At 43.8% G+C, this 20,307-nt stretch overlaps 1 protein-coding gene across 1 annotated transcript; it reads left to right on the top strand.

Moving 5' to 3' along the window:
- Positions 1-307: 307 nt before the first annotated feature.
- CUNH5orf24 (chromosome unknown C5orf24 homolog) lies at positions 308-10,739 on the top strand. Its single transcript, XM_021180732.3, has 2 exons — positions 308-555; positions 6,421-10,739. Exon 2 carries the CDS (start codon positions 6,424-6,426, stop codon positions 6,988-6,990), a length of 567 nt encoding a protein of 188 aa, XP_021036391.1. The 5' UTR covers positions 308-555; positions 6,421-6,423; the 3' UTR covers positions 6,991-10,739.
- The last annotated feature ends 9,568 nt before the right edge of the window (positions 10,740-20,307 follow it).

Raw genomic sequence — 20,307 nt, 5'->3', positions numbered from 1 at the left:
CCTGCCCCCAGACAATGAACGAGTCTTAAGGACTGCAGACAGGCATGAGCAAACATCGTTTTCAAACAGCTATGAAAACGGCTTCTGGACGACTGCAGCGGGCTTCAAACGATGCCTGCATCACGGAGTGACCCTGCGTTCTGGGAAGTCACCGAGCGGACCATCCGAATCCCACCGAGCCCAGCCACACGCGCTCGCTCATCTTGGCGGGACTGGAGCTCCGCACAGGGCGCGTCCGCTCCGCGCGCGTCTGCGCACTCCATTCGCGGGCCGCGCGAAGAGTCTCGCGATACTTAGGCGTGCCTGCGCACGCGCAGGCGGCGCTCACATTCCGGGGCTGTGGCGGCCTCTTCCTCCCGCGTCCGGGGCCCCGCGGTGAGGGCTCCAGGGAGTCAGGCGCTGGCGTGGCCCTCGCCGCCGCCGCCGCCGGCCCTCTGCCGTGACTGGACAGGGCCGCCCGGAGCGGACGCGGCCGGAGTGAACGGAACGGGCGGGAGCTTTCCTGCCTATGGGCGGCCCCTGGGCGCTCTGAGGGCCGGGCTCCGAGCGGCCGAGGTAGGGCGCGGGGCGGCGGCTGGCGCGGGGCCCGGCGAGCGGGATGCGGCGGCGAGCGCGGGCGCCTCCTTCCTCCGGGGCGGCCTCCTTCCCCGCGGTACTTCCGCCCGGGCGCCTGCCGGCCTCGCGGCAGGCGGAAGTCACGGCGCGGGCCGCGCAGCCAGGGCTGCAGGGTGGGCGCGGGGCCGCAGGCTCGCCCTGGAGCTGCGGTCTTTCCCGCATCCCGGGGGCGCGGCGGGGAACGCCTCGGGTTCCCGTTAGGATGCTGACTTGGGGAAGCGCCGGGGGGCACGGCTAAGGAGCGCAGAGAAGACAAAGGAGACCGTTATTTATGTTGTGTAAACTTCTCGGGAAGCGGGAACGGAGCAGCATCCTCAGTGGTTGACACGGCCTCTCACACTTGTTTAGAATTATAAAATCATATGTGATTATATACAGTAGTTAGCCAGATAGTAACAAAACCCCGAGGTTTGTGGGATATTTGATCCTTGGAGGAGAACGGCGTGTGGGCCTTTGAAGCTTGGCTAAATTTACAAAGCTTAAAGGTGCCTTGTGAATTTACTAAAAATAGTTTTCTTGGGAGCAATGTCTGCCACATTCAAGGTAAAAAAAAAAAAAAAAGAAGAAGAAGAAATGTGATTGTTTCATTGAAAGACGGCAGGATTAAACACCCACAGTAAAACTTAAGGGAAAGCAGGTCGCAGCAGACCTTCAAAACTACTAATTTAGTCACAGTGAAACTCCTCGCTGGCTTCCTTAAACTTACCGGTGCACCATTTTTTTTTTTTTTTTTTTTTTTTTTGGGTTTTTCGAGACAGGGTTTCTCTGTGTAGCCCTGGCTGTCCTGGCACTCACTTTGTAGACCAGGCTGGCCTCGAACTCAGAAATCCGCCTGCCTCTGCCTCCCGAGTGCTGGGACTAAAGGCGTGCGCCACCACGCCCGGCCCGGTGCACCATTTTAAAATATGCTTCTTCGTTTGTTTGATATGTGCAAGGCATTGGAGTCCACCCCTAGTACCACAAACAAAACAAAAACAACTTGTAGCCTTTGCTTTGCAACACGATTTGCTCTGTTAACTCCTAGCTTACGTTCCACCCACGTCTTAAGAGAAATTCCTCCGCCCACTTTTCTCAAATGTAACCTGCATCATTTTAGTGAACTTTGCATGGAAAGAATCCAAGAATAGCTGGGAAAAAAAGCAGTTAAGAGCGTATACCAGGCTTGAAGAGAAGTAGGGTTTGACTCCCTGCACTGCTGTGCACTGGGAACAAAATGTAACTCCATGTGTTGCACCCCGGGGGGGGGGGGGCTCACACTCATTTGTTCTCATGTAGACAAGCATAGTTTAAAACATAAGGTAATAGCTGACCAAGCATGTTGGTTAACTTACTTGCTTGGTGAGGCAGGAGGATTGTTATGAAGACAAACCTCAAAAATTAAAAATCCCCAAAAGCAAACCAAAGAATTATCAGCAGGTAGGTCTTAGAGTGGAAAGAGGTAGGCATTTTGAAGAACAGGGCTAATGCTAATGTGTTAGCCAAATACTGAAATTTATCATGCATGTAATATATATATATGTAGGTGGTTTTATACACAACGGATTTCATAGTGCTGAAATAGGTTGTAAGAATATTTTTTCTGGGCTGGAGAGATGCCTCAGTGGTTAAGAGCACTAGTCGGTCTTCCAGAGGTCCTGAGTTCAATTCCCAGAAACCACATTGTGGCTCACAACCATCTAAATAATGGGATCTGATGCCCTCTTCTATCATGCAGACATACATGCAAATGGAGTATGCATATGTATATAAATAAGTTTTTAAAAAATAATATTTTTTTCTTTATCTGGAAGTCCCATGTGTAAGAGAAAGAACTCCCACCTTACTACCTCATTTTTTGCTTTCTGTGAAGCTCAGGGCTTACTATACCTCTGGATTTTCTGATTCAGCTTTCCCAGATAAGATTTGCAGGCATTCATGCACATCTGCGTCTGCGCATGTGTGTGCATTCGTATTGCCTAAGTCAGTGCCAGGCGTCTTCCTTGGTTGCTGCTCTCCATCTTGGTTTTTGAGATAAAGTCTCCTACTGAACTTGATCCTGGAGCTCTCGGTGTCACAGCTGACCAGTGCCTTATAGGAATCTGCTACGGGTCTGCTACCTCCCTCCTGGGGTTGCAGACACAGGGCGCTGTACTTGACAGTTTTGTGTATGCTGGAGATCCAAACCTGAGCCAGCGCCAAGGGTTTGTGTTTGTTTTGTTTTTTGAGGCCCTGGCTGTCCTGGAATTTGCTTGCAATATCTAGAGAAAATTTTTGTTGTCATAAATTTTGGGAAAAGCACTATTACATCCAGTGGGGTTCTGTTAAACAGCCTCAGTGTAGAGAAGACATGCCTGGCTGTCATGACTATGCCATGCCAACGCCTATTGTTGGCTCTCTTTTCAGATTATCTGAATTCTTACTTGCTTTGTAATCTCCTAATGAGTGTCCTGACAGGTTGCTTGAAGTCAATTCCCATGTCTTTAAAGAAAGGAAAAAAAGGCGTTTGTGTGTGTGCAAGTACACACATATTTATGTGACTGTTTGTGTTGACGCAGAGGCCAGGGTGTTGAGTGTCCTCTGTCAGTCTCTGTGTGTGCCCCCCACCACCACCCCCTCGTGTTTCTGAGAGACAGGGTTTCTCTGTATAGCCCTGGCTGTCCTGGAATTAGCTCTGTAGACTAGGCTGGCCTTGAACTCATAGAGATCTCCTGCCTCTGCCTCCTGAGTTCTGGGATTAAAAGTGAGTCACCACAGCAAGGCTCTACCTGTCCTTTTGAGTCAGGGTCTCTCCCTGAACCTGTAGCTTCTTTTTTCTCAGCTAAGTTGGAATCTCAAGCACCATTGATCTTCCTGACCACTCCTATCAGCGAGCTGTGTGCGTAGGCAAAACTGGTTAGTAGGGTAGGTGCTAATATCCTAGTCCTTAGGATTGTGCATCCAGCACTGCTAACTGCTGAGCCAGGCTCCAGCTCCTGTTCCTCTTTCTTTAACAAAACATACTCTGAGGATTCCGTGCAAAGTGGCTGATATAGAGAGAACGCTCAGAGAACAACTTTAGGCCAATATGTTTAAAACTTACCTTGGGGATTTCTATTTCTTTTTTTCTTTTTCTTTTTCTTTCTTTTCTTTTTTCTGTTGTTGCTTGTTTGTTTTCCAAGACAGGGTTTCTCTGGCTCTCCTGGAACCCCTGTAGACCTGGCTGGCTAGAAACAGATCCAATTGCTTTGCCTCTTTGCTGGGATTAAAAGGCATGTGCCGGCCCTATTTGTTTCCTGAAATTAGAATCGGAGCTAGTGAAGTAAGTATTGATAGTTAGGTCTTATATCTTTGGGACGTGAGTAAAAATTATTCCTTTTAATATTTTCGTTTTTTCTTTGACTAGTTTTATAATTTCAAGTCTGTGTTGCTCTGACCATACACAAATAGCTTCTCAATGTATTTTTTTTTTTTTTTAAAGATTTATTTATTTATTATATGTAAGTACACTGTAGCTGTCTTCAGACACTCCAGAAGAGGGCGTCAGATGTTGTTACAGATGGTTGTGAGCCACCATGTGGTTGCTGGGATTTGAACTCCGGACCTTCGGAAGAGCAGTCGGGTGCTCTTACCCACTGAGCCATCTCACCAGCCCCTCAATGTATTTTTTACGTCATAATTGAAACTTTAAACTATCTGGGCAACAACTCTGTTGATTCTCAGCGGATACTGAGCTGAGTACCATGTGCTCTGCAGTATGAGTCCTCTTTCCTGTCCTGTCAGGAGCCAAGTGCCTTAGTCTCAGCTCCAGGAGTGCAGCTCTATGTGTGTGGAGGATGCCATTTCAGGCAGGACCTTCATATACACATTCACGGCCTTGTCTTTCTTGCCTTAGTGTATTTCAGCCTGAAAATTTGTTGCACATGTGGTGCAGACTTGTATAGAAAGAAAAAAAATCACAGACAAAACAGTGACTTTGGACTTGTTCAGGGCTCTGTAAAGCAGATGACCTGTTTGACATTAAATATATGTCTTGGGAAGAAATGGTATTTGATTGTTATCCATATTTTTGTTTGTTTGTTTGTTTTTGAGACGGTTGGTTTCTCTGCGTAGCCTGGCTGTCCTGGAACTCACTCTGTAGACCAGGCTGGCCTCAAACTCAGAAATCTGCCTGCCTCTGCCTCCCAAGTGCTGGGATTAAAGGCGTGCACCACCACTGTCAGGCGCTGCCCATATTTTTGATGTTCAGGTCTTGACTGTGCTCATCTATTTTAGATGATCAGAGCCTTCTCGGTTAGCCTCTGTGCTGATACTGCCTTTTGTTTAGATAGAGGCCATCTGTGTGCTGGGCCAAGACATTGTGTTCCTTGCTTGACGCTATCTGGTTTTGAAAAGGGTAACACACTAAGGATTCTGTATAAATAATTCATTACCATAATGACTAGGTGTCCCCCTTGTGGAAACTGATCGGGTTAAGAGCACACAAGTGAGAATGTACCCAGGAGGCATGCTAAGGTTATACAAGGACAACCAGTTTAATATGAGTTCTGGGGTTTTATTTGTATTGAAAATTTTTTAACATTTATTTCTGTGTTTGTGTGTGTGTGTGTGTATGTATGTTGTGCAAGTATGTGGATATCAATGAACAACTTGAGTAGATTTTCCTACCTTTCTGGTCATAGGAATTGATCTTATATGTTAGGTTTGATGGCAAGGGGCTTTACTTGCTGTGACATCTTTTTGGCCCTTGTTTTAGATTTTATCTTTGTAGGGTTTAATAATGTAAAAGGAAAAAAAGCCTACAAAATATTCATTTTCTACTTACATCAGCCTTAATCAGAATATTATAGGTATTAAGTTAGTGTTTTGAGTTCTGTTTTCAGAAGAATTTAGATTTTTTTTTTAAAGATTTATTGTGTGTACATGAGTACATGGTAGCTGTCTTCAGACACACCAGAAGAGGGCATCAGATCCCATTACAGATGGTTATGAGCCACCATGTGGTTGCTGGGAATTGAAATCAGGACCTCTGGGAGAACAGTCAGTGCTCTTAACCACTGAGCCATCTCTCCGGCCCTCAAGAGTTTAGATTTTTAAAAAATAATTGTATGACTGTTTTGCCTACATATATGTATGTTTATCATGGGCATGCTTGGTGTCCAAGGAGATCAGAAGAGGATGTCAGCCCCCTGGAACTGTAATTATTACTGAGGGTGTGAACCACCATGTACGTGCTGGAACCTGAACCGTGGTCCATTGCAAGAGCAGCAGGTCTTCTGCTGAGCCTTTGTTCCAGCCTCTAGTTGAGTGACCTTATGTGACAGTTGTTCCTACCTATAACTGAGAAAAACATGACTCTTTGATGCTGTTTGTGGTGTGACTTTTTGGGGAAGGCATGGATAACACTATGCATTCTAGGTCGGGCACCAGCAAATCAAGGAATTCTAGTCAAGGCTGGCTTAGTGAACCAGCCAGTTAGGTTACTTACAGCTGTATAGGTAGGTAACTCATCACTGAACAAGCTACCGAGCATGGGCCACGACATATAAAAGCCTCATCCCTAGAACTCCAGTCCACCTGGGAACTCCTGGATCTGCTACTGGTTTTATAAACGTGTAGGGGAAGGGAGAGTAAAATATTCTAATTGACTCTTCTGGGCCTCTGTCCTAAAGTAAGAAGTGCTGTGTTGGGTGGGAGAGAGAGGCTGTCGCTGTCGTGGAACAGTATGTTTTGGAGTCTACCTTATTGCCCTAATTTTAGGTAGTCTACATAGTTGTTAAAAGGTGGTTTTCCCATTGCATGCTACCATACAGATAGGTATTCATATGCATTTGTCTCTGTTTTTGGTAGAAAATGATGCACCCCGTTGCCGGCAGTAATCCAGCGTTCTGTGGGCCTGGCAAGCCTTCCTGCCTCAATGAAGATGCCATGAGAGCTGCTGATCAGTTCGATCTGTATTCCTCCCAGCAAAACAAGTACAGCCACACAGTCAGCCACAAACCAATGGTTTGTCAGAGGCAAGACCCATTAAACGAAACACACTTGCAGCCTACCAGTGGCAGAAACATAGAGATAAAAGATGAACTAAAGAAAAAGAAAAACCTCAATCGATCTGGTAAGCGAGGCCGGCCTTCGGGAACCACCAAGTCAGCAGGATACCGGACCAGCACAGGCAGACCCCTGGGAACTACCAAAGCAGCTGGATTTAAAACAAGTCCAGGCAGACCTTTGGGTACAACCAAAGCTGCAGGATACAAAGTCAGCCCAGGGAGACCTCCAGGTAGCATTAAAGCTCTGTCCCGCCTTGCAGATCTTGGCTATGGCTGTGGCACTGCTGCCTTTCCTTACCCTATGATGCATAGTAGAGTGGTGCATGGGCTTCAGGAAACAAGTGGTGAAGTCAAGCCGCCCAGCGAGTGAGCGAGGCAGGAGAGCAGGCGTTAGGAGCAGGTTGTTAGTCACCCCAAAGCGTCTGGTTTTAATTTGACATGATCTTACCACGTGGACTCCCCAGTGCTGTTTCTGTTGGCTCTCCCTTACCCTGCACTTCTTTTTCTTTCTTTTTGGCTCAGAAGTTGCCACAATTGACAGATGCACTTTGGGCAGGAGTAGTACATTGTGTCTGTATTGTACACAGTTCACTCACGACCCTCAGCAGCTAAGTCATTTTTGCTTTCCCTTTGTGCTGTTCTAAGTGGATACCTCCCATGCTAAGCAGCTGCCCAAGTTAACTTTTATTTGTGAGTAATCTATTGTGAGGCATTGTAACTGAAGGGGCAGAACAGCAACTAGTGAGCAGATCAGAGGGATGGCTGTGTGAGTTTAGAACTCTGAAATAAGACGCAGCTGTCTGGATGCTTTGGAACTTAAAACACAGCTTCTTATTTATTGATTCGCATGACATTAGTTGATCATTAATACTAAAGCGTTGTTTAGTATCTGCCTTGCAGAGATTATAGTTACAGGGTGTGCGTTTTTTAGTTGCCTAAGAGTATAGGCAGCAAACACTACAAACAACTCAGACTTAAAACCCACACATTATAGTTAATATACGGGAAAGAGACCCCTTGAAGGTCTGCATGTAACTATAATCATCCTGTTTTGTCTTTCACACACTTAGTGAGCTTCAAAGTTTTATATTTAAAAACATTTATTACTAGTGTTCATTTATTTAGAATTTTTTTAGTTTTTCCGAGTAATTGTTATTATACTGTGTTAGTACTTAACTGCATTTTCAGGTTTATATCTACCAAAGGACACAAATTGAGTGGTTGACTGTACAATTGATCTAAGCAGAAAGCAGTTTCCTGGCTATCGAGACCTAAATACCGATAAATGTAACTCATTATTCATGAAACCTGTAAAATGAGTGCTGGTTAGCATAAAAATGTCATCATGGCCTCTTCCGAAAGAAGACTTCCCTAGTGAGGCTTGCTTTAGGCACAGTATAGAAAAGATGCAAATACTGGGTATATCGGTATACTTGTGGAGGGAAGCCTTCTTTTCTGAATATTGCTTGTTAATACACATTTTATTTATTCTGAGTTCTAAGTAAAATATTATGAACTTTGAAGTTGAGAAGCTTTCCCTGGGCCAGGTGTGGTGGTCCATGAATTTGATCCCAGCATTTGGGAGGCTGAGGCAGGCAGATCTCTTGAGTTTGAAGTCTATATAGTGCCAGGACAGCCAATGCTAGGTAGAGAGAGACCCTGTCTTAAAAAAACAAAACAAAAGAAACAAAAGAAAAGCTTTTTACTGAACTTAAAAAATGTTTTTTACTTGCATTTTAAAATGCCTTTGAGATTAAAATGTAGATTTACATGACTTAAAAACTTTACAAAAGGAGACATACTGGTTAGTTAGGCTTGCTCTCAGTCCATGCAAACTGACTGACTGTAAATACCATGTTTCAGACCTTTATCAGGGGACAAACAGCAAATCTCAGGTGCCCCATGATAGCTGACACAGCAGCTGGACCCCTGCTCTTACAGGAAGTGAGGTTATATTGCATGTGGGGATAGTAACCTCAGCGGTAGAGCTTCACACAAACCATAGAAGACAGTGAGCAGTGCTGGGTGACCATTTAACTAGCTATAATGCTCAGACAACTAAAGTGCTTCAAAGAGTTTCTTCTTGCAGAAGCCTAGAATATAAAACTTAATAATTTACTTAGGACAGTGTAACTTCTGACACAGGCAAATGCTTGCATCTTCATTGATGTGTTCATCTGGTCACAAGTATCTGTCACTTAGCTGTTTCTGAAGTTGTTCAGCAGCTGGCTGTTTTAAGATCCTTGCACAGCTAGTTCCTGAATACAGTTGAAATAGTCTAGTGTAGAATCATCTCACCACCAAATGTTAAGGACTTGGGTGCATGTTGTGTTTCATGGTGAGTCCACGTGGCATCCTTTTGAGTTTGATTTCATTCCTGGCTTTGTACCTTGTCATTTCTTCTTGCCCTTCCCACACCCATCCCCTTCCCTCAGCTTGCCAGCACATCTACTCAGTGGTGCTGTGCTGTGTCAGAAGATAGAGTGGGCTACTGTATAATGCGTTTCGGATACATGTTCATGAGATGGGACATTGGTGTAAGGTGATATGTTTATAACAGTGTTTATCAGGAGCTCTATCCCAGGAAAGGGGGGATGGATGGATGGCTACAGTTGTGACTGGAGCCTGAATTCACTGTTCCTGTGAGCAGTCACCTGGAATATTAGACGTGTGCACTGGTGAACACCTGATTCTACTTTCCTCCTTGTGGACAGTTTACTAGTGTCAGCTGGAGAGGCACGGTGAGGACAGGAGTGAAGTCTTCACATACAAATACTTTGACTTCTACATGATCTAAAGACTGCATTCTGCATCTTTTGTAACATGGTCTTTTGTCATGACAGACACTGAAATAGCATGTGAAACAGTTGCCTAGATGCCAGTATATTCAGTTGGGGAAAACTGTCGTCTCCCCTGCCCTCACCCCCACTGTATAATTATTCCTTAAAAGGTAAATTGCTAATTTTATACTGTGTGATTCTATTCTTCATAAATAGGTTTCACTATTCTATATTAAAACTTTGTCAGAAAATGATGTACTATTCAAGTAAGTTTGTTTTACTTTTTTCTTAAAAGGATATTTTAACATGCCTTATTTATTATTGTTATCAAAACAAATAAGGAGTCAATACAGATGAAAATGTCATTTTCCACAGGTATCACCTTGCCTAATTAATCTTTAGTATGGGGTGATTTTGATACTATCTTTGGAGTTTTGCACTGGATATTTAAAAATATATATATATTGGCACAATATATTGAAAAATTAAATAGTATTTGGTTTAATTTTTAGTATTTGAAACATTTTTTAATTAGTGTTTAAATCAGATTAACAATTCTTTGTATTTTTAATTACTTTTTTAAAAGGAACATCTGAAAAGTGGTATTTAGTCATTCCAAACTGTTATTTGTGTGAATTTACATATATTTTCATGAAATAAGAATATAATTTCTTTGAGGTAAAATCTGGATCCATTTATTATGAGGTTAAAGATGCTTCATCCAGTGTAATAATGACTACAGTGTTTAAGTTTAAACGGTGAACTTCTTCATACTTTAAGAAGCTTTAAGAGAACAGTTCAGGGGATACTACGATGATTGCTCTGTCAGTTCCTTGTCTTTATGCAGTAAAATTTTATGACCTGTTACAGTAACATAACAATTCACATTAATCTCGGACATAAGAAGTTTTGATGCTCTTTTGTTTTTGTCTGTTGAAGCGCAATGACTGCACTCAAATCTAAGATGTATCTAATATTTGCTTTTTCCCTTTCCTTCCAAGTAGACAGACCTGTGCTCTCACATACAATGTATTTAAGTTTTTTAGAAGTGATACTGTAGTAAGTCAATTGTGTGATTTAATCAGGCCACTCTGATTCTTTGATTCACAATTTCCTTTTTCCACAGACAATTATGAAACAAATAATTGCCAGTTAACTGATAATAAGCACGTTGTCCTCTGCTGTAAAAAGTCTGAATAGATACTGTGTATGTTTTAATGTCCATGAACTTGAGCTACTCGTGTGCAATTATGTGTATGGAATGGAGTAGTGTTCATGATTTGTATCTACATCATCATATGGATGTATATTTATTAATAAAGTCATCACTTTAAAACCAGCAGTGTATTACTTTATTTTTTCCATTTCTTTATTTTGTATATGGGGGTTCAGGAGTCCCATGCATGCCAGGGTCAGGGGACAGCCTTGGGAGTTGGTTCTCACACTGCTCTATGGTCCTGGAATCAGACTAAGCGTGTCAGGCTCTGCAGTGCCTGATCCACCACGCCTTCTCTTCCTGCTGCTTGGTCTCCTAGCACAGTAGAGATACTGTAAATGAAAAGGGAGACCTTTTCATCATTTGTTGGTAGTATATATATCTTAGGATTTTGTGTTCTATTATTTTTATTTGTTTGGTTTTGTTTCCAGACAGGGTTTCTCTGTGTAGCCCTGGCTATCCTGGAACACGCTGTAGACCAGGCTGGCCTCAAACTCAGAGATCCGCCTGCCTCTGCCTCCAGAGTGCTGGGATTAAAGGTGTGCACCACCCCTACATCTGGCTGAATTTTGTATTCTAATTAATATTTTGGGAAATACTAAAAAAAAAAAAAAAAAAAAGGACTAGCACGTTCCCATGCTCGTACCTCCAACTCTGCCCTGGCACCTTGGCTGGCCATGCACTGATGGGCAATGGCTGACCAGTTTTTATCTCTACCCAGCTCTCTAGGTTCCTACTGGTCGGTCGATACCAAGCCAACCCCGTGCTTCAAATCCCCCAGGGCCTTTGTGGTGTATATCTGGCAAACCCACACCTTGCCACCATATCTTTCTCTCTTAACCCAGACGAGCTGCCACATGAAGGAATATGCAGCACAAACTTAGTTCAGAAATAAGGGTAACTCAGTCTCTGGGCCAACAGCTAAAACTTAATCTTGTAAGCCTTATTAACAGTGGCGAGTCCTTGTGTATCTGTCATGATACTGGGAAACTCTAGCAATGACATTTTACACCTCTGTTGTCTGCGTTCCAAAGGACTTAAGTCCTGCTTTCTCTTTTCCTCCATTCAACCCGGAGGTCCCTCCTACTTGCCCAGTGATTGGGTCCTTTATTCACTAAGGGATTGGTTCGCAAGAAGCCCCCTGAGTAAGTGTGACTCACTTCTTGTCTGAAGCCCCTCCCAGTAGAGCGAAATTAGCTTGCAAACAGCATCAGGTCCATCCACAACACTTCCCCCTTTCCGTTTTAATAAAAACAAAACCTTTCCCTCAAATATAAATAGAACACAACTATTACCATTTTGTAACTTATAAAGTATAAGATAGACCTAACACCCAGTCCATTTTGTCACTAAAATAGAACACTATCCTAACTTAAAAGACTTGTACTTCTACGCCTGACTTAGGTCCCGGCTTTAGATTGGATGCCATCTGAAAACCATCCTCTCAGATCTGTTCTCTCAATGGAAATAGCCTGGGTTGGCTATGAAGCTATAGTCTTCAATCCTGTCAGAGATCTGAGAATGACCAACATTAACTGAAAATATATAGGAAGCCTAATAACAGCTTCCAGAACTGAGACAAATTGTAGAGACAGCTGTATGCCTATACAGCCCCAGTAAGTCAGTAAATTGGAGCATCCATCTGTCTTTAATCTTTTAACCCAGGATCATCTGTCAGACCTTAGAGAAACAGGAAATTAAGGACTAGCCTATTCTGTCTCTGCAGAACAAAGCGGTCCTAACCTGTAAATCGTGTCCTTTTTCTGAACAGTCTTATGTCTGTAGATGAAATGAGATAATTCTTGCCTAGTGGCTGTCTTGCCACAACTGGAGCAACTCCATTGATGCTCAATTTTTCTTTGAATCCAAGAAAGGGAATGCTGTCAGGAGCAGACTTGTCTGAACAAGTGAATAAATAACATTAAATGTCACATTCTGTGGATTTCTGACATTTTTGAAAACCAGCTATGTATGTAAAGTAATCTGGACTGTTTTGTGTTAACTGTTCTCAGCTATTTTTAATTAAAATCTCTGAAAACACTCACTTTGTAGACCAGGCTGGCCTCGAACTCAGAAATCCGCCTGCCTCTGCCTCCCGAGTGCTGGGATTAAAGGCGTGCGCCACCACTCCCGGCTCCTATTACCATTCTTTTTTTTTTTTTTTTAATTTATTTATTTTTTTAAAGATTTATTTATTATATGTAAGTACACTGTAGCTGTCTTCAGATACTCCAGAAGAGGGCGCCAGATCTCGTCACGGATGGTTGTTAGCCACCATGTGGTTGCTGGGATTTGAACTCTGGACCTTTGGAAGAGCAGTCGGGTGCTCCTACCCACTGAGCCATCTCACCAGCCCTCCTATTACCATTCTTATGCCTGTGTGTAACTGGACATGCATATGACTAAAGTCAGATTCTCTATGGGAAGGGACGTACACAGTTGGGAAATGGTTATAGAATAATCTGTCAATCAAAATAGAAACCTACCACACTTAGGAACTAGCCACTCCTTCCTTTACACGCCATAAAAAGCCCAAGGGAATAACCTTTCTAATCTGTTGTTTTGCTTTGGATAAGGTAACTTTGCTACTTTGCAATCTGAGTATATCTTTCTTTCTTGTGTAAGATGCCAAGACCCTGGGAATTCTGTTCAGACCACCCAGACCCACCACTAGCAGCAAATCCGTTCCTTTTGTTGTCAAATTACAGCCTTGGACCTCTTTGGAAGAACTATGTCGGGGTGGGGGGGCTTTGAGAGTTTATGTTTTGCTGCTGTTCTAGTTGGCTTACTCTGCTTCATGTTTGTGGTTGAAGAGGTGACGTCCAGCCTCCTAACCTGGCGGCCTGGTGCTATTATGGACTTCCCCTCTGGACCCATAAATCAAAATGAACTCTTTCATAAGGTTTTGGTCATGGTGTTTTATTACAAAAAGTAACCAGCTCACTCTTTAAGAGGCTCCGTTTTGGCTTTTCATTTGTTGGGATGAGCTCACTATGTATACTGTCTTGAACTTGAGCTCGGCCTGCCTCGGGGCCAGGGTCTGTGGGTATGACAACCAGTCTTGGCATGGCTGCCTTCTTTGCAGAGAGAGCAGCTTGTCTGCATTCACTCTCTCTGATAACAAGGGAGGGGTGCTCATCTTACTCTCTCTAGTTTATCCTTCCCTAGAAGCCAATCTTAGAGATTATCACCTCTGGTAATCCTAAACCCCTCTCTGTAGGCACCTTATTAGTGTATAAGATGAACCAACTTATTTATTTTGTGACAAGATCTTCCTGTGCTTCCGTCACTGGTGTTAAATTCCTAGGCTGGGTCGACTGGTATGCACCACTGGTACAAGTCCTAAATTAGCTTATATAACTGTTTATAAAAGCGGTTCTCATGGTTACTAGCACATGTTGACTTTCTGCTGCTATGTCAGCTACCCCAGATGATGAGCATATAACGTGGAAAGCTTCACTGTGGCTCACAGACCCAGGGGCTCCATTGCTTATGAGCCTGTGCTGAGGCAGCATCTCTTGCAGGGATTACTTGGTAGAGCAAAGTTGCTCGCTTGTGGCCAGGAAGAGAAAGGGGGAAGACGTGGGGTGCTGGGGTACCCACTGAGGGCACACCTCCACTGAACTAGTGACCTTCCAGGAGACCTCTTTCAGCATTTCTTCCACCGGCAGCAATACCAAGCTGTGGATAACGTCCTTACCACAGAGGACTTCGGGGGACAATCCAGCATAGCATGTGAAGTGAATTGGCGATCAACACCACATGGTTTTAAAGGTTTTGAATTCAGATTAATATTGTAGCCTTAGCCTTGGAATCTTCCGTGAGACCTGAACATGAAGTTTTGTTTCCTAGTGTGTCAAACTGGAGTAAATATCTTCCTTAGAGACAAAGTCATCTTAGGTAACCCTAGTGCTGGCCAGCCTGGAACTCACCGTGTAGCCTTGTATGGTAAACATCTTGGGTAAAGTATAAATTATTGAAGGAGCTCATTGGGATCTTTGTTGTAACTGTAATGGCAAAATCAAGAGGCTCACAGCTGCCTGTGACTCCAGTTCCAGGGGAATCTTATGCCCTTTGGCCTCCACAGTCAACTGCATACATCTAGTACACATAAGTCTACAAAGGCACACAGAGATACACATAAGCAAAAGCAGAACCTGAAACGAATACATTGAGTCGGTTTTATAAAAACAGCACAAAGATGATAAAATTACTGAATATATTCCCCAACATTTATTAAACAAGTTCAGGATATATTTAAATATCTTTTCATTGCAAAATGAAATGACTTGGTTATAAAACAGAAGGTAAGCCGGCAGTGGTGGCGCACACCTTTAATCCCAGCACTTGGGTGGCAGAGGCAGGCGGATTTCTGAGTTCGAGGCCAGCCTGGACTACAGATTGAGTTCCAGGACAGCCAGGGCTACACAGAGAAACCCTGTCTCGAAAAAAACAAACAAAAAACCCCAAACCAAACCAAACAAACAAAAAACAAACAACAACAACAACAACTACAAAACCAGAAGGATTTTTGAGTTCGAGGCCAGCCTGGTCTACAAAGTGAGTGCCAGGACAGCCAGGGCTATACAGAGAAACCCTGTCTCGAAAAACCTAAAAAACAAAACAAAACAAAACCAGAAGGTAGCCACTCCACATTTCTGCACGCACTCTGTTTCTCTTCTGCTGGGTGTGGTGGTCACACACACAGTCATAGCACTTGGGAGGCCAAGGCAGGAGATCAAGAATTCAAAGCCTGCTGGCTAAACACAGAGAAATTGTCTTTAAAAAGCAAACAAGCGGGGGCTGGTGAGATGGCTCAGTGGGTAAGAGCACCCGACTGCTCTTCCGAAGGTCCAGAGTTCAAATCCCAGCAACCACTCCGTAACGAGATCTGGCGCCCTCTTCTGGAGTGTCTGAAGACAGCTACAGTGTACTTACATATAATAAATAAATAAATCTTTAAAAAGCAAACAAGCAGCCGGGCGTGGTGGCGCACGCCTTTAATCCCAGCACTCGGGAGGCAGAGGCAGGCGGATTTCTGAGTTCGAGGCCAGCCTGGTCAACAAAGTGAGTGCCAGGACAGCCAGGGCTACACAGAGAAACCCTGTCTCAAAAAACCAAAAAAAAAAAAAAAAAAAAAAAAGCAAACAAAGGGGCTGGGGCTGGAGAGATGGCTCAGCAGGTAAGAGTACCCGACTGCTCTTCAGAAGGTCCTGAGTTCAAATCCCAGCAACCACATGGTGGCTCACAGCCATCCGTAACAAGATCTGACTCCCTCTTCTGGTGTGTCTGAAGACAGCTACAGTGCACTTACATATAATAAATAAATAAATCTTAAAAAAAAAAAGCAAACAAGGGCTTTCGGAGCATGTACTACTACTATTACTGCAGCTGTCCTATGTTGCAGGAAATATTAAAAATGAACATGCCAACTCTCCGTGCTCCTTCTCTCAATCCCCCAACTAACTCCCCAGCTGGGCTGGACCATGCTCCTGTGCTCCAGCCACCAGCAACTCTCTCCAACTAGCCCCTTCACCCCCCAGCAACATCTGGCTGAGCCATTAGTTCCCTCTCCACTATCGGTGGTCCCACATTTCAGTAACCAAGTAAGGCAAAACTCTTTTTTTTTTTTTTTAAAGATTTATTTATTTATTATATGTAAGTACACTGTAGCTGTCTTCAGACACTCCAGAAGAGGGCGCCAGATCTCGTTACGGATGGTTGTGAGCCACCATGTGGTTGCTGGGATTTGAACTCTGGACCTTCGAAAGAGCAGTCGGGTGCTCTTACCCATTGAGCCATCTCACCAGCCCAAAACTCTTGAACCTTATAATTAACCAGTCAGATTTGTGTATCAGTAAATTCTCAATTTATAAGAAGTCAATACAATAATTTCAGAACCAATTGATAATGATAAAAACTTTATCCCAATTATTCTGATCTTACGATATCATAACTATCTGTGGCTGGATAAAGCCATGGCTGGTTTATGTCCTCCATTCTCCTCCCTCTTCCCTCCCCCAGACTCTGTGTCTCTGCAACTCTTAGTGCTGCCTCCCTTTTCCTTGTCCAATCACAGGCCTCCTGCTGCCCTAATGTGATTAGGCAGGAAAAAATCCTGCAACAGTCCTGGGTTCAGTTCCTGGCACCCACAGCAAGTAGCTCATAGCTGCCTATGGCTTCAGTTCTAGAAGATCCAGTGTCATCTGGCTTCCCTCAGGCATCTACATGCCTGTGGTGCACTTAAACACATGCAAACCTACATAAATCCATTTAAAAAATAAACCTGAAAACACCATAACTAGAAACAAATTCTATGAATCATGCATTTGGGAAAAGCTTAGCGAGACGCCCCTTGTTTCTCAAGAGAGCTGGCACAGGCTGGCAGTGACAGGGAGCCTTACTCTTTATTTTATTTTATCTTATTTTTTTATTTTTATTTTTATGGTTTTTCAAGACAGGGTTTCTCTGTATAGCTCTGGCTGTCCTGGAGCTCACTTTGTAGACCAGGCTGGCCTCGAACTCAGAAATCCACCATCACCCGGCTACTCTTTATTTTATTTTTGAGACAATCCCACTATTTCTTCCTAGATGGTCTGGACTCTGTATATAGACCAGGTGGCCTTTAATCCTGAGATCCTCTTGCCTCTGCCTCCAGAGTGCTGAGATTAAGATTTATTTACTTTTTTTTTTTTTTTTAAAAAAAGACTTATTTATTTATTATATGTAAGTACACTGTAGCTGTCTTCAGACACTCCAGAAGAGGGCACCAGATCTCATTACAGATGGTTGTGAGCCACCATGTGGTTGCTGGAAATCGAACTTTGGAAGAGCAGTCAGTGCTCTTAACCGCTGAGCCATCTCTCCAGCCCGATTTATTTACTTTTTAAGATTAGCGAATAGACATTTTATTAAGAAACATGCACTCCAGTGGAGGAAGTGAGCCAGAAGGTGGAGATAGCTTAAATGCCCAGTGGCACCTGTTGCCTGGAAGATTGGACAATCTGTTCTAATCTACCGGCCCCTCATTCTCTGGCTCTTTCCTCCACCTGTGTCTAGCTTGTTCTCTTTCACTTGTCTCTGAACAACTCTCCTGGCAAAACTGTCTTTCTGCATTGCTCTCTTAAGTAGCTTTCCTTTCCACTCTCTTCTCGTGAGAGTTGGGCATAGTGTATTCTGTCAAATCTTTTTCTGACTCATCACTTTGTCTGCTACTCAATTAGACATCACTTTCTCTCCCCCCCTTTCTTCTTCTTCTTCTTCTTCTTCTTCTTCTTCTTCTTCTTCTTCTTCTTCTTCTTCTTCTTGTTTTTTTGGGGACAGGGTTCTCTGTGCAGTCCTGGCTGTCCTGGAACTCACTCTGTAGACCAGGCTGACCTCAAACTCAGAAATCTGCCTGCCTCTGCCTCCCAAGTGCTGGGATTAAAGGCATGTGCCACCACTGCTAGACATCACTTTCAAACTTGGGTGCTTCCTTCTACAAACTAACTTTACGAACATTGTTTGAGATTAAAGGTATATACTATGGGCGTGTCTGTATTCAGGGGAATGAAAGGTATATGCTAAGGCGGAGCCACACCATAACTGGAAACAGTCTCTGGGTTCACATTGTGATCGAATGTCCTGCAACACATGTGCTGTAGTATATAACAATTGTAGTTAGCATCAACATTTTCTATGAGTGATCCTAGCCCACGTGTCTTAACATATTTCCAGCAAAACCCAGTGCAGACCTGAAGGTTTCTTATCATGTCACTGAAATTGGCATGTGTCCCATCTGCTGGTGGTGAGATAGTCCCATTGCCTTTACTAAATTGATATTAGAAGATGTGTATATGCATATGTCTTATGCATTGTGTCAAACACCATGACCAAAGCAAGTTGTGGGGGAAAGGGTTTATTTGGCTTATACTTCCATGTCATAGTCCATCACTGAAGGAACTCAAAGCAAGGGAGAACTCAAATGGGGCAGGAACCTGGAAGCAAGAGCTAAAGCCAAGGGCATAGAGGGGTGCTGCTTACTAGCTTGCTCTTTTTTTTTTAAGAGTTATTTTATGTATATGAGTACATTGTAGCGGGACAGATAGTTGTGAGCCATCATGTGGTTGCTGGGTATTAAACTCAGGACCTCTGCTTGCTCCAGCCCCACTCTCTCCAGTCCAAAGATTTATTTATTATTATATGTAAGTACACTGTAGCTGTCTTCAGACACACCAGTAGAGAGGGCATCAGATCTCACCATGGATGGTTGTGAGCCACCATGTGGTTGCTGGGGTTTGAACTCAGGGCCTTCGGAAGAGCAGTCAGTGCTCCTAACTGCTGAGACATCTCTCCAGCCCACTAGCTTGCTCGTTATGGCTTGCTCAGCCTGTTTTCTTATAGAACCCAGAATCAACATACCTGGGTGGCCCCACCTACAATGGGCTGACCCTCCCACATCAGTCACTAATTAGGAAAATGTTCTGTAGGTTTCCTACAGCCCCACCACATGGAGGCGTTTTCTCAGTTGAGGTTCCCTCTTCTCAGATGACTGTAATTTGCCATTTTGTCAAGATTTTAGTAAAAATTAAACTTTTATTTAAATAAAAATTATTTACATTTTATGTTTCTGGGTGTTTTGCTTGTTTGTATATATGTGTGCACAGTATGGGTACTGATGGAGGCAGTACTGGATCCTAGGAGCTGGAGGTGAAGAAGGCTGTGAGCTGCCATGTGGGTGCTGGAGATCAAACCCTGGTCCTGCGTTCTTAATGAGTGAGTCACTCCTCCAGGCTCAGGCTCTGAGCTTTAAATGCCAGACACTTACAGCTCTTAAGTACTCAGGTCAGAGGCACATGCTTTGGAGTTTGAGTGACAGTGGGCTAGTACCCAGCTACTAAGTTACTAAGTATTACAGCGTCTTGACTCAGATTGCCAAGACCTTTGGCTCATAACCCTTGGCCTTCTTAGAGAGCAGTATGTGCTCTTAATCTCAAAGTTATCTTTCCCTCTCTCCTCCCCCTTTCAGCTCTCATCTCTTCAACTCCCTTCCCCTTCACACTTTTCTCCTTCCTTTTCCCGCCTCTCATTTTTTGAGACAAGGTCTCATTCTGAAGCCCAGGCCAGTTCTGGAATTCATGATGTAACCCAGACTGGCTTGGAACCCACAGTAATTCTCCTGCCAGAAGAGGGCATCAGATCTCATTATGGATGGTTGTGAGCCACCATGTGGTTGCTGGGATTTGACTTCAGGACCTCTGGAAGAACAGTCATTGCTCTTAACCGCTAAGCCATCTCTCCAGCCCCCCAAGTGTCATTATCTTATGAGTCCCGGTGTTAAAACCAACCAACCAATTTGCCAGATCTAGCAAATTATAGGATAGACAGTTACATACACACGTACAGCAGTTCTTCGAAGTTCAAATTTAACTGGATCTATCCTCTGTCTGGCAACACAAGCTTGTGCAACATGCTGAAGTAATACATCAGACTATGTGATTTCCCAAGGTTCTGTCCCTCCTCCATTGTGCACAAGTTTCTCGGCCTTTTTGTCTCTTGAAATGAAAGGTATTAACTCCGCACACAGGTTCAGTACGTGCCGCAAGCAACGAGGAGTTCTCATGGGAAGGGCTACTGATGGCTACTCAAATCCTGCTTTGACACTTGTTTCCCAAAAGTGGCTTCCAGTACAGGTCGCACAGGCCTGGCTGGA

This window comes from Mus caroli, unplaced genomic scaffold (genome assembly GCF_978045245.1).
Source record: "Mus caroli unplaced genomic scaffold, Mus_caroli_1 scaffold_15, whole genome shotgun sequence".
Taxonomy (NCBI): Eukaryota; Metazoa; Chordata; class Mammalia; order Rodentia; family Muridae; genus Mus; species Mus caroli.
Note: the sequence above shows the minus strand (reverse complement) of the source record. Positions and strands in the feature narration are given on the sequence as shown.